This window comes from Camelina sativa, chromosome 6 (genome assembly GCF_000633955.1).
Source record: "Camelina sativa cultivar DH55 chromosome 6, Cs, whole genome shotgun sequence".
In the NCBI taxonomy this organism is placed as follows: domain Eukaryota; kingdom Viridiplantae; phylum Streptophyta; class Magnoliopsida; order Brassicales; family Brassicaceae; genus Camelina; species Camelina sativa.
In genome coordinates this window covers 24,047,169-24,058,699 of record NC_025690.1, presented here as the reverse complement: position 1 = coordinate 24,058,699, position 11,531 = coordinate 24,047,169, and the positions used below count along the sequence as shown (strand labels likewise).

Here is an 11,531-nt window from a genome sequence, read left to right as displayed (position 1 = left end):
TTTTTTTTTTTTTTTTTTTTTGTAAAACAAATATGATCAACGTGCTTGCGCTATATACGACGAACCACATCTTATTCTATATCAATATGTAAAGCACAAATATCTACGCTAAAAGTCTCATACAAATATTCGCAAACTATATCAGGGGATGATGAATATCTAAAAGCATTCGGTTTGGAGTGCCAAAATACGTATAAAAAATATGTACTATTGAATATGATAAAAATTTATCCATATACAATAGTTCAAGTAGATGCAATAGATTCAGTATGTTTATACGTATATTATAGTTCCAGCATGTTTTGGAAAAAAAGTTAGCTAGATTTAACATAAAAGATTGATTTCTTGCGAAACTTTGAACCTTATAAGTAAACAAAATGGTCGGAAATCAATAATACAATCATCAAATGCCACCCACATCAATTTCAATGTAGAAATAGTTTATTCATATTACAATAAAACCGATCGGTGCATTTATTTATCCTTAATTAGTGTGTTCTCGTTCTGAATCCCAGAGGGCTTTATGCCTTTGTTTAAGAATAAACTACCAGTTTCTTAATCTTATTTAAGTTTTAGGAGATCAAACAAGATATGCATTGGACCCACTTTTTATATCATTGTTTGGCTTAAAATCAACTAATTGCACGTTACTATAAAACTATCTGTATGGAAGTGTATATTATAGTATTCTTCTACTGATGTCACGAATGACCCACTTCGTCTCGTCTTAACATATTCTCCACAAACAAGTATAATAATGACGAAAGCTTTTGATATACGGTGAATCTTGACCGTCCGATTAGATTCTAATACTTTCGAGGTTCGAATTCTTTTCCAAGATTCTCTCTAAGCGTGGAATCTTCAACAATATACAGCTAGGCCCAGGCTAGGCTATATATATAACTTGTAGGACTTTGCCTGTCTCCCTATTTGCTCTAATTTATCTTCTTTTTTTTTTTCTTTTTTTTTTTCCTTTTCAACATATAATAAGTATACGACGTATCTCGTATGATTGTGAAATATCTACTTGATTGTTATAAAAATGTTGTGTAATATATAAGATACTGAAAGATATCAAAAAATAAACAACGGTAGAACTGCACTAGATGACCAAAGAAACATATAGAGAGAAGAATACACGAATCTGTTTATTATATCTCTTTTTTTGACATTAGAGAACACACGAATCTAATACGCAGTGATTGCATATTTTTAATACACTAGGATTGATCACAAAGTACTGTAGTTCTCTAGTTAGAGATCAAGCAAATTAATAAAATACATTAAAACTCATATATATGGTGTGCAAGAGATATTGTATGAAAACATCTAGAATTACGTACGTGGATGTTCGAATTGTAAATGCGATGATTGTTTTCTGATCCTCTCTCTCTATATATATGATTATCTAGGTGTGATTCACTATGATTATATTATCTTTTTAGGTGTGATTTAAAATTTGAAACGCCTTATTAAAGAAAGGAGTACTGTATATTAATCATTATAGTCCACATATGTACGGTGTACCAATACAAATTAAGTGAGGATATTTTTTTACCTTAAAGTTATATAATCATAATCTCCTCCCGATCCCAAATTTTCTGACCATGACTTTTTACCCCATACATTTATGTTTGGATAAAAGTGTATACTGATATAGCAATATGTACCTATTTGATATATCATTGACAAAACTATATTGATATTAATCCAATTAGGTATTCAATTTGTTGTGAAACGTTTTGATATTAGAAAATGAAATTCATTTTAAACACATTTTAATCAATCGTCGTGATACACACCTAGAGAATGAGAAAACAATCTAATACTGACAAAGTATACTTATGAACAAAACTGAGATTATAACTAAACTAATCAAGGCCCTTTGACTAAAAAAAAGCAATCAAGGCCCAATATAGTTAATGGAGTGGAAGCCTAGGCGTCTAACAATGTCCGAGAGGCCCAATAAGTTTTTTTTTTCTTTAATACTATTCAACAATCACATTATCTTTTTCGTCTTTTATATTGTATGGATTATGGAAGTCACTGTCTAGTGATAACAAAAACACTGGATCATCTTAAACATGTAATCGATGATTCTGTCTCTATTAATTAATTTGTATGAATTATATCGCACCGACTTTTCGATCAGTACTATAAGGGCTAAATCAATTATTATCACACTTCAATTTTAATCTTTTTTTTTTGTGAGATTATATATACATATATAGCTTATTAATTAATTTCTTCTCAAGAGTTTATTTGACTAATTGAAACCTCACAACCTAAATAAAAGGAAGAGAAACAAAGAACAAATACATATATTTGTGTAAAATAAAAACAAATTCATAAACTCGACAGAGAAAAAAAAAAAAAAAAAAAAANGGAAGAAGAGAAGAACCAAAAAAAAACACTTCGTCAGAAAAAGAGAGAGAGAGAGAGGACGAGGAGACGAGACGAGACGAACAAGAAAAAAATAAAGGAGAAAACTTTTTGGGCATCGATGAAAAAAATGGAGATCGGAGAAGAATATCCTCCTCCATGACCCATTGACCTTTCAGGTTTCTTCTTCTTCTCTTAGATCAAACGACATTAACACAATGAGGGGGCAAATGTATCTGATATGTAATGATGCTTGAGCAAAGTTTCTGTTTTTATTTCTTTTTGTATTGTGTTTATTTGAAACTCCTCTATGGTGTTTTGAATGATATGCATTTCAATCTGATCGATTCGAGTGATCTGATCTATGGTTTTTATTTATCGTGGAATCTGAATCATGTTTATATGACACGCCAAAGTTTGTTTGATTTCTTTCCAAACTCTTTATGTATCTGGATTTCCTGAAAGGAAACAAAAAAAATGTGCTTTTGGTTACACTAAGATCTGTGATTCTATTGGATTCTGTAATGGTGAAACAATTTTGATCTGGACCCTTTTGTTTTTTTTTGGCTGATTGATTTTTACGAAAGGATCTGGATTGATGTGGATTCTTTTGATTTTTGGTTTCTGTGATGATTGCAGAAGAGTTGGGAAGTGAGGACTGATGTGTTCTGGTGGAGAAGGAAAACAATGGAGTTGTGGCAAAGCCGGTGTAGTCAGTTTACAGAAAGTTGGATCTCTTGTTCGAGATTTGAGCGAGCCTTGTCTTTCACAATCGCGGATACAGGTTGTTATAACTGTAAGCTCTTCTCCTTTTACTTTACCCCCTTTTTTTTCAATTCAGCATCTGTAATGTTTTCTTCAATCAATAGCTTATAATGTATTTGTATGACTATATAAGCTGGTCTGTTTATATGCACAGATCGGCAAAATGCTTAAGCCTGAGAAGTGGCAAGCGTCTTTTGATAGAAACGGAAGAGTTTCTGGTTTCCAAAAGGCGCTTAAACTAATTATTTTGGGNTTCTTTTGATTTTTGGTTTCTGTGATGATTGCAGAAGAGTTGGGAAGTGAGGACTGATGTGTTCTGGTGGAGAAGGAAAACAATGGAGTTGTGGCAAAGCCGGTGTAGTCAGTTTACAGAAAGTTGGATCTCTGGTTCGAGATTTGAGCGAGCCTTGTCTTTCACAATCGCGGATACAGGTTGTTATAACTGTAAGCTCTTCTTCTTGTGCCCCCCCCCCCCTTTTTTCTTGTTATTCGGTATCTGTAATGTTTTCTTCAATCAAAATTTATAATGTATCTATATGACTATATAAGTTGGTCTGTTTATATGCACAGATCGGCAAAATGCTTAAGCCTGAGAAGTGGCAAGCGTCTTTTGATAGTGACGGAAGAGTTTCTGGTTTCCAAAAGGCGCTTAAACTAATTATTTTGGGGGTATGTTTTTCTTTTCTAGAAGAATCCGTAGCAATATCGGTTGGATACACAGTGCTCTCTAATGTATGTATGATGTTGTTCTTTATTAGGGGATCGATCCGTCTATTAGAGCTGAAGTTTGGGAATTTCTCCTTGGTTGTTATGCATTGAGTAGTACCTCTGAGCACCGTGATCAGCTCAGGGTAGCTCGAAGGTTAGATTGTTCGATTGAGTCAATATATTATCACAGCTTAGAGTGTGTGTGTGTGTGTGAGAGAGAGTGCTATTATCAAGTTAAGTTCAATCAAAAACCTTGTTTGGATTTTCACGCAGGAAGCGGTACAATGAATTGCTCAAGCAATGCCAGACGATGCATTCAAGTGTGGGAACTGGTTCACTTGCTTATGTTGTTGGGTCTAAAGTTATGGATATGCGGAAATCTTATAGAGATGAGACAGTAAAGGTTGCTACTACAGATGAAAGCAGAGATGAGGAAGCTTGTATAGATAATAATGATAATGCTAATACTGAGAATCATCACAGTGATTACAGTAATAATGGCACTGATACATCTCATGTACACAGAAGGGGAAGTTCTAGTGAGTCTGTTGATTTAGTAAGCGGAAGAGAGAGTCCAGAGAGCGTAGTATACAACACTTCCTCTTTTGTATCTGCCTCTAGTCCGTATGGCTTTGCTTCCCCTGACGGCTATTTTGACTTTCCCTCACTACCGGTTACAGATTTGTTTGGGAGGAATAGTTTAGATAAGATAGAGGTTTCTACGCCAGACAAGGATGCTTCTTTGAAAAGTGAATTGAGATCTGAGGAAGAGGGAATGCACAATTTTCGAATTGATAAGAATGCTGATTTAGTTAGAGAACAACGTAGGTCCACTTCAGAGATCGAAGTGATGCAACCGGATTCTGTTGGACCATCGTCTTATACTGGTCGTAATACAGAGATAGTTGATGGCTTGAGAATATCAGATGCCCCTGAAATGGCATCAGTAAAGGAGACTCCCTCTCGTGTTGCAAATGTCACGGAAGAACGAGTGTCTGAATGGCTTTGGACATTGCATCGAATAGGTAGGAGTTATTCCTTGTATCTTTTGTCGTGAGAACTTGCAAAAATCTTCCTTTCTCTGTCGTAGCTTGAACCATTTCATAGTTAAACTTTCTCGTTTCCACAGTTGTTGATGTGGTAAGGACGGATAGCCACCTTGAGTTTTATGAGGATCCAGGAAATCTAGGAAGAATGTCGGATATCCTTGCGGTTTATGCTTGGGTTGATCCTGCAACTGGTTATTGCCAAGGTTTTCCATATATCTCTTAACTTTGATATGTTTTAGATATGTTGATTGAAACTTTAGTAAGGTTTTATTGGTTTAGTATACTAATTCTCTGGTTGCAAATCTGTTAATAGGAATGAGCGATTTAGTCTCTCCTTTTGTGGTTCTATTTGATGATAATGCCGATGCCTTTTGGTGCTTTGAAATGCTCATAAGAAGAACGGTAAATCCATTGCTTACTATGTCATGTTTTTGTTTTGTTTTGTTCTGGCTTTAATTTGATCATGCATTATGCTTTTGCTATGTGTCTATTTGTGTAGCGTGCAAATTTCCAAATGGAGGGACCAACTGGGGTAATGGATCAATTGCAGTCACTCTGGCACATATTACAGATTACAGATAAAGATATATTTTCCCACTTGTCGCGTATTGGTGCTGAAAGTCTTCATTTTGCCTTCCGGATGCTTTTAGTTCTGTTCCGACGTGAATTGTCTTTTAACGAAGCTCTCAGGATGTGGGAGGTTGGTAGTTCTTCTGTTGGCTTCAAATACTGTCTTTTGTTCAGTCTCTGTTACTCATATTTATCTATGGGTTTGTCTTTGATGTAGATGATGTGGGCAGCTGATTATGATGAATCTGTTGCTGAAACTTTGGAGAATGATTGCTTGGAGCCTTTGGTGATTCAGCTTCCAAGAAAATCTGAAGCTGAGGTGAGTGAAGAAACGATAGAGGAGGGAAATGGTATTAGTACAAAGAGGGAACCAACCATTTCAAAGAGCGGGCCAATTTCAAAGAGCAGTGGTTTGTTGTCGAGGAGCGGTTTGCTGCCGAAGAGTGGTCCGTTGCCTAAGACTGCGGGTCCCTTGTCTGATGAGGGTGAGATAAAGGCAGCATCATCCTCATATCACTTCTGTGGTTTGACAAGAAGTCTTTGGTCAAGGAATGATAGAACAACACATGTCCCTTGTGTAGTTTCATCCATCAAAAAAGGGGATGATGCTCTTCCTGTGTTTTGTGTGGCGGCGATTTTAATCATGAATCGACATAAGATCATGAAAGAAACTCGCTCGATCGATGACATGATACAGGTAGAGAAAGCTTATTTCATTTGTAGTTTGTTCTCCCTTCATGCTCAATTGATGAGATGCATCTATACTAATTCAGAAGATATCTTGCAGATCTTCAATGAGAAGGTTCTTGTATTCCGCGTGAGAAGATGCATACGCACAGCCATGAAACTTCGTAGGAAATACATGTACAAGGTTAGATATGTTGTACAAAGTAAGCTTCTGTTGCTGGATTATTCTATTCTTACCAGTAACTGTTGAACGCTTGTTAGAGTCAGGTAATCAAGACCAAGAGCCACACTCAATCTCAGAATCCCAACCAGGTTCAAATCCAGCATCAAACCCATATGGAAAGCCAGAAGCGGGAGGAGATTCAGAGCCATGGTGAGAACCAGAGCCAAACACCAAGTTTACATCATAGTCCTGCTGCTCAGAATGGTGACTAGGCAGAACTTACGTATTAACAGTTACAAATATAAAACAAAAAGATGAAGTAGAAGCTCATACAAGTAGGTCATCTTTGATTACGGATTACGAGGAAGGGATTTCTGTTTGAAGATTCATGCTTTGATCTGTGTCGACAACTTTTTTGAGGTAACTGTTTTCCTTTTCACCTGCAGAACATGTACACACTTAATGAAATCTCGGATCAAGAGAATATCAAAAAGTCTTGGCTCTGCTGTTTTGTTGTTTATATAAGAAAATTATAATCTTAATAATTGTTTTGCCTCTTCCTGAAGCTAGCAGGATGGAAGTAGCAAGATATTGAGAAGTTTGTGCAATTCAATCGCTTGGTACTTCACAAACTGAGAGTCTAAGACTCATAACCAAAGAGGTTAGACAAATAAAATCTCCTCTCTCTTTTGTGCGGGAACTATTTTGACTGCATACCCTTTATACTTATGTGAATATCAGAAGCAAACAAATTTTTTTACTCTTTAGAAACACAAAAAGAATCGGTCTCCTTTAGCTATAGAGAAGCCTTTTTCACGGCGATTACAATGTAATAAATGACAACAAATTTATATATCTGAAACATAAATATTTCAATATTTTTCCCCGTTGTTGTTTCCTGTTTATACCTTCTATTTTTTATTCGTCTTGCAAGCACAGAGATCAGAGAGAGACTGTGCTTTTTGTGTTTAGTTAATACGCCTGCAATCTCTTCGTATCTCACCTTCCGTTTTAGTTAACACATTTATCGCTCCCATCTTGCTCATCGAAAGAGCAAAGGATTTCCGAAAATCCTCAAAACTAGCTGCAAATTCCTCAGAAATTTGCTTTGTGTCATCATTGTAAAGCAGTTGTTGATCTACTTCAAGTACAGATTTGTTTGATAGAATTCTTGAGTAGTATGAGTTTGTGAAGCTGTGGTTTGAGCCTGAGTCCGGGTTTAGGTACACCAGTGGATCGGTTTGGCCTTTCCTCGTTCTTGGTGGACATTGCTTTGCCATTTCAGACAGGAAAGACTTGTTCATAGTCGGGCTTGGTGTACCGGTTTTGTTGTAATTGTAGAGACGATCAACGACATAGCTGCAATGTGTTCTCCCCATTGTATGCGATCCTGATTAGGGAGTAATTCAGTTTAAGCGATTCAAACACGTTCTAAGTATTAACAAAGAACAAACCTATATCAAACCGAAACGAGTATTTTTTTGGTTTCTTTCTGTTTTCGATAATTCATAAACCAAGAACTCCAAGAACGGAAGGCAGAATGTGCACTCCTAAATCCTGATAAACCGGTTTAAAGATATTGGAAGGACGAAAGAGATGACTGACCTAGAAGTGTAGCCATGTCAAGAACACTCAAGCCTCTAGATTTGAAGTAATCCATGGCTTGGTCCCATGAGATGGATGGTGACGGTAAGTCCACGTTTTGCTTATCCGACGTCAAGCCATCTCTTCTGCCGGTGAACACAGGATAAGATGGTGCACCAGCCTGTGAAATCATGATTTCTCTCAGCTGGTCAGTGTCTATAATAATGATCCATGTATAGCTATAAGTATTAAGAGGAAGAGAGATTACCAAATGGACGGCATCCCGAGTTGCAAGATTAAGAATATCGGCGCAAGAGACAACACCGGGACATCTTTGTTCCAAGACTATTTTGATTTTGTCTATGATCACGAATGCTCCAAGTCCTCTGTTTTGTGGCGCCATTCTCTCTGAGTTCGGACCTTCTAGAAGAACCGATGCATCGCATCCCTATCATTATAGTGTCACACGCACATTTAGTTTGGTTTCTTCGGTTCAGTTTAATTTGTTTCTAATTAAAAAAAAAAATTGAAACTATTTAAAAGTTTTTGTAACTAGGTTTGATACAACTTTAGCTTGGTTTAGGTTTGATTCTGTGTTTGCTAAAAAGTAATATATAGTGCGATTGTATATTATAGTTATGTGAATATAGAAAACAAATCAATGATTACATCTATTATGAAAATTTTTATATATCACAAGAAATATACAAAATGTTATAAATCATAATATATATCCTTAGGTTCATATGATATATATTTAAAATGGTAAGACAAGGATAAGAAGAAACGTACGGAGACGAAGCAGTCGGAGTAGAGGAGACGAAGGAGCTTAGGAGCAATGCTCTTATCCTTCTTGTAAACTATCTCAACTTGGTGCCTTATAAAGTTCTCGGCATTCTCGCAAGTGTTGTAAACTTTGTAGTAATGCCACGTCAGCTTCTGCATCGACGGTCCCATCACGGCCGCTTCTGCCGTCTCCGGGAAGAAACTGACGGCTCCAACCAACACCGCGGTGATGAAGATCTGATACATACCCATCTCACTGTGAAGCTGTACTTGAGTGTTGTTGAATAGGGAAGACAAAAAGAGGTGTGTTGTTGAGTACTATAGTGAGGGTTTATATAAGGACTAAGGAGAGATTGATAGATTATGGGTTTTTGTCCACGTGACATATCTCACTACGATTGGGGTTCTTAATCATATAGAATTTTGAAAAAAAAAAAAATTTAAGAAGTTGTGCTAGCATAATTATCGGATCTTTGTTGAGTTTTGTTTAGGTGCCGTGCAAGCTAAGTTGCCAGCCCAGTGTCGTCCTAGGCATTTAAAGTTGCATCAAAATAAAAATACTATAAATTATTTTTTTGATTTTTTTGGTAAAGATGATAATTGATACTCCTTCTCTCTCATAAAGATTGATGTTTAGAAATTTTTACACATTTAAAAAAAATAATGATTACTGAGTTTAAATATATATTTTTTTGACTAAAGAGATATTATTTAATTTTAAACCAATAACAATTCAAAATTTTAAATATTTTCAATGATTATTTCTTGAAGTTTACAAAACATAAATCTTTGTAGGACAAAAAAAAATTTCAAAACATCAATCTTTTTGAGACAAATCCATATGAAATTCTTATGAAAAATAAATGGTACTCACTCATAATGAGAAAGACAAAAATTGTTAATCGAAGAAAAAATCAGATGAGTTGAATGGTTTTATAAATAAAGAATTTATTATGTGTCATGTTAAGGAAAACTAAGAATTAAAATTAAAAAGTCATTCATTCCAAAAAAAAAAAAAAGAAGAAATGAAGAAGCAAAGGTCAAGAGAGAAAATAATAAGACAACACACGATTGGAGTTTGGGTCCTTTGGGATATCAAAATATTAATTTGAGTGGGTGTGTGTATATAATATAGTTTACGTTTTGATAGTGAATCAACGTGTTAACATGTGATCTCCACTCGGATTCTGCGCGTCGTTTGATTTCCCATGCAGAATCATGAGATCCTATTTTTTCTTTACATTTTTTTTTATATTTTTGTTCTTATTTATTACTATTATTATTTTTGTGTATAAGACTGTTTCTAACATCTAAATAAAATAAAGGATGATTTTTTACTGAATTTTCCATAATTTTAAGACATCATGTAATAACAACGGATTTTGTCAAAAGTTGCTATAATGATTGGGTCAGTGGGGATAGGAACAAATTAGCAATTGATCTTATTATGATTAGATTAAAATAAATCCACTGTCATTTCACAACAGATTTCCCACAGTTAGATCAACCTCAAAACTTGATAGAAGCTATATAATTAAATTAGCTTTACTTTGACGATGGTTTAGTGTCGTCGATATGATCAGATCAGCAATTTAGAACTAATGTACATATATATATATACATATATAGATTTTGGTGCTTATGACAATTAGCACGAAAACTATATTCTAAGTTCATATAGACAATCAGATGCATTTTAGAATTGCTAAGAAGATCGTGTTGGGAGAGACGAGATAAAAGCTCAGTTTCCTTCTTCTGGTAATTTAAGATTTCAATTAAAAACCTCGACATAACCTTCTGGTATTTTTCCTTTTCTAAATCACACCATTAAATTACCACACTCCTACATACAGTAAAACCTCTATAAATTAATAATATTAGGACCATAATATTTTATCAATTTATAATGATATTAATTTATCTATAAATTAATTATTATTATTTATAATATAAATTAATAATAATTATTTTATAGATTTATACATTAAATGTCTAAATTTTAAAAAATTATGAATCAAGACAATTTTAGAAAAATAAGAGTAGACTTTAGGATGTTATCAGTTTAAAATTGAATTTATAATATTTTGAAAACGTTATTGACAATAAATTACAAATATTCTATAAAACTATCAAAAATAAAATGGTGCATATGTAAAAATTGAAAACTTTTTAAAAACGTAGCTATTTTTATGATAGGTTATAGCGTATTCTCTATAATTATAGTTTGTAAATACAACATAACAATTATTTATAGATATGAGTTTTACAAGAAAATTCAAAATTTTAAAGCATACATAATTACATATATCAACATATATATATTTATATGATTATTTACGATATTATTGGGACCATATTTTACATGGAGATTTCAAAAAAATTATTATCTTATTATCTTATCAAATTTTGATATTTTTTTACATTGGTCCGACTTAGGACCATCAAAATTTATTAATTTATAATATTTATTAATTTATAGATGTTTTACTGTATATAGCTTAGATTAACAATTATATACAGTTTTTGTTTTTTTAAAAACACTTAAAAGGTAAGAGAGGATATCATTTTACTCATATTGAAACTATCACTATGCACTAAAACAGCTGGAAACTCCCGGTTAATTATCAGTACATTTCTATGAATGGTTGGTTGGTCTTTTCCGTTCTTCTGCACTTAAGTATATTTTATTGTGATCATGTCCCTCTTACTGATAAACGTGCTTCAAAATCTTACAACATATATACTTATATATAGTAAAATGAATGAAATAAACACAGAGGAACAACAAATTCTTTTTTTTTTTTTTTTTTTTTTTTTTTTTTTTTTTTTTTTTTTTT

The 11,531-nt window shown here is 33.8% G+C and overlaps 2 protein-coding genes and 1 long non-coding RNA gene across 8 annotated transcripts; 2 read left to right on the top strand and 1 right to left on the bottom strand.

The window, feature by feature from the left end:
- Positions 2,426-3,393, top strand: LOC109125280. Of its 2 annotated transcripts, none has more exons than XR_002032441.1 (3): positions 2,426-2,561; positions 3,022-3,166; positions 3,302-3,393. It is a non-coding gene; the product is annotated as an uncharacterized LOC109125280 (long non-coding RNA). The 2 variants fall into 2 exon arrangements; XR_002032440.1 differs by having other exon boundaries at positions 3,022-3,178.
- On the top strand, positions 3,429-7,202 carry LOC104793278 (small G protein signaling modulator 1). Of its 5 annotated transcripts, none has more exons than XM_019226821.1 (11): positions 3,429-3,579; positions 3,718-3,816; positions 3,906-4,009; positions 4,129-4,880; positions 4,985-5,107; positions 5,218-5,306; positions 5,404-5,604; positions 5,692-6,171; positions 6,262-6,345; positions 6,423-6,744; positions 6,891-7,202. In XM_019226821.1, exons 1-10 carry the CDS (start codon positions 3,457-3,459, stop codon positions 6,594-6,596), a joined length of 2,229 nt encoding a protein of 742 aa, XP_019082366.1. In that variant the 5' UTR covers positions 3,429-3,456; the 3' UTR covers positions 6,597-6,744; positions 6,891-7,202. The 5 variants fall into 5 exon arrangements, with proteins under 5 accessions (XP_019082366.1, XP_019082365.1, XP_019082364.1 ...); XM_019226820.1 differs by having other exon boundaries at positions 3,429-3,591; positions 6,429-6,744; XM_019226819.1 differs by having other exon boundaries at positions 3,429-3,591; positions 6,898-7,202.
- On the bottom strand, positions 6,889-8,978 carry LOC104793280 (probable peroxidase 26). Its single transcript, XM_010519613.1, has 4 exons — positions 8,701-8,978; positions 8,177-8,356; positions 7,930-8,089; positions 6,889-7,714 (listed from the first exon to the last, which is right to left on the bottom strand). The coding sequence occupies exons 1-4, from the start codon at positions 8,944-8,946 to the stop codon at positions 7,293-7,295; spliced, it is 1,008 nt and encodes a 335-aa protein (XP_010517915.1). The 5' UTR covers positions 8,947-8,978; the 3' UTR covers positions 6,889-7,292.

Bases quoted from the DNA above. Each gene is read 5' to 3' on its own strand.
- LOC104793278 (XM_019226819.1), top strand. From the start codon at position 3,457: ATGTGTTCTGGTGGAGAAGGAAAACAATGGAGTTGTGGCAAAGCCGGT. The intron at 4,010-4,128 runs GTTAGATTGTTC...ATTTTCACGCAG, and splicing joins CAGCTCAGGGTAGCTCGAAG to GAAGCGGTACAATGAATTGC. The intron at 5,605-5,691 runs GTTGGTAGTTCT...TCTTTGATGTAG, and splicing joins AAGCTCTCAGGATGTGGGAG to ATGATGTGGGCAGCTGATTA.
- LOC104793280 (XM_010519613.1), bottom strand. From the start codon at position 8,946: ATGGGTATGTATCAGATCTTCATCACCGCGGTGTTGGTTGGAGCCGTC. The intron at 8,357-8,700 runs GTACGTTTCTTC...CTATAATGATAG, and splicing joins ACTCCGACTGCTTCGTCTCC to GGATGCGATGCATCGGTTCT. The intron at 7,715-7,929 runs GTCAGTCATCTC...CTCCCTAATCAG, and splicing joins TGACATGGCTACACTTCTAG to GATCGCATACAATGGGGAGA.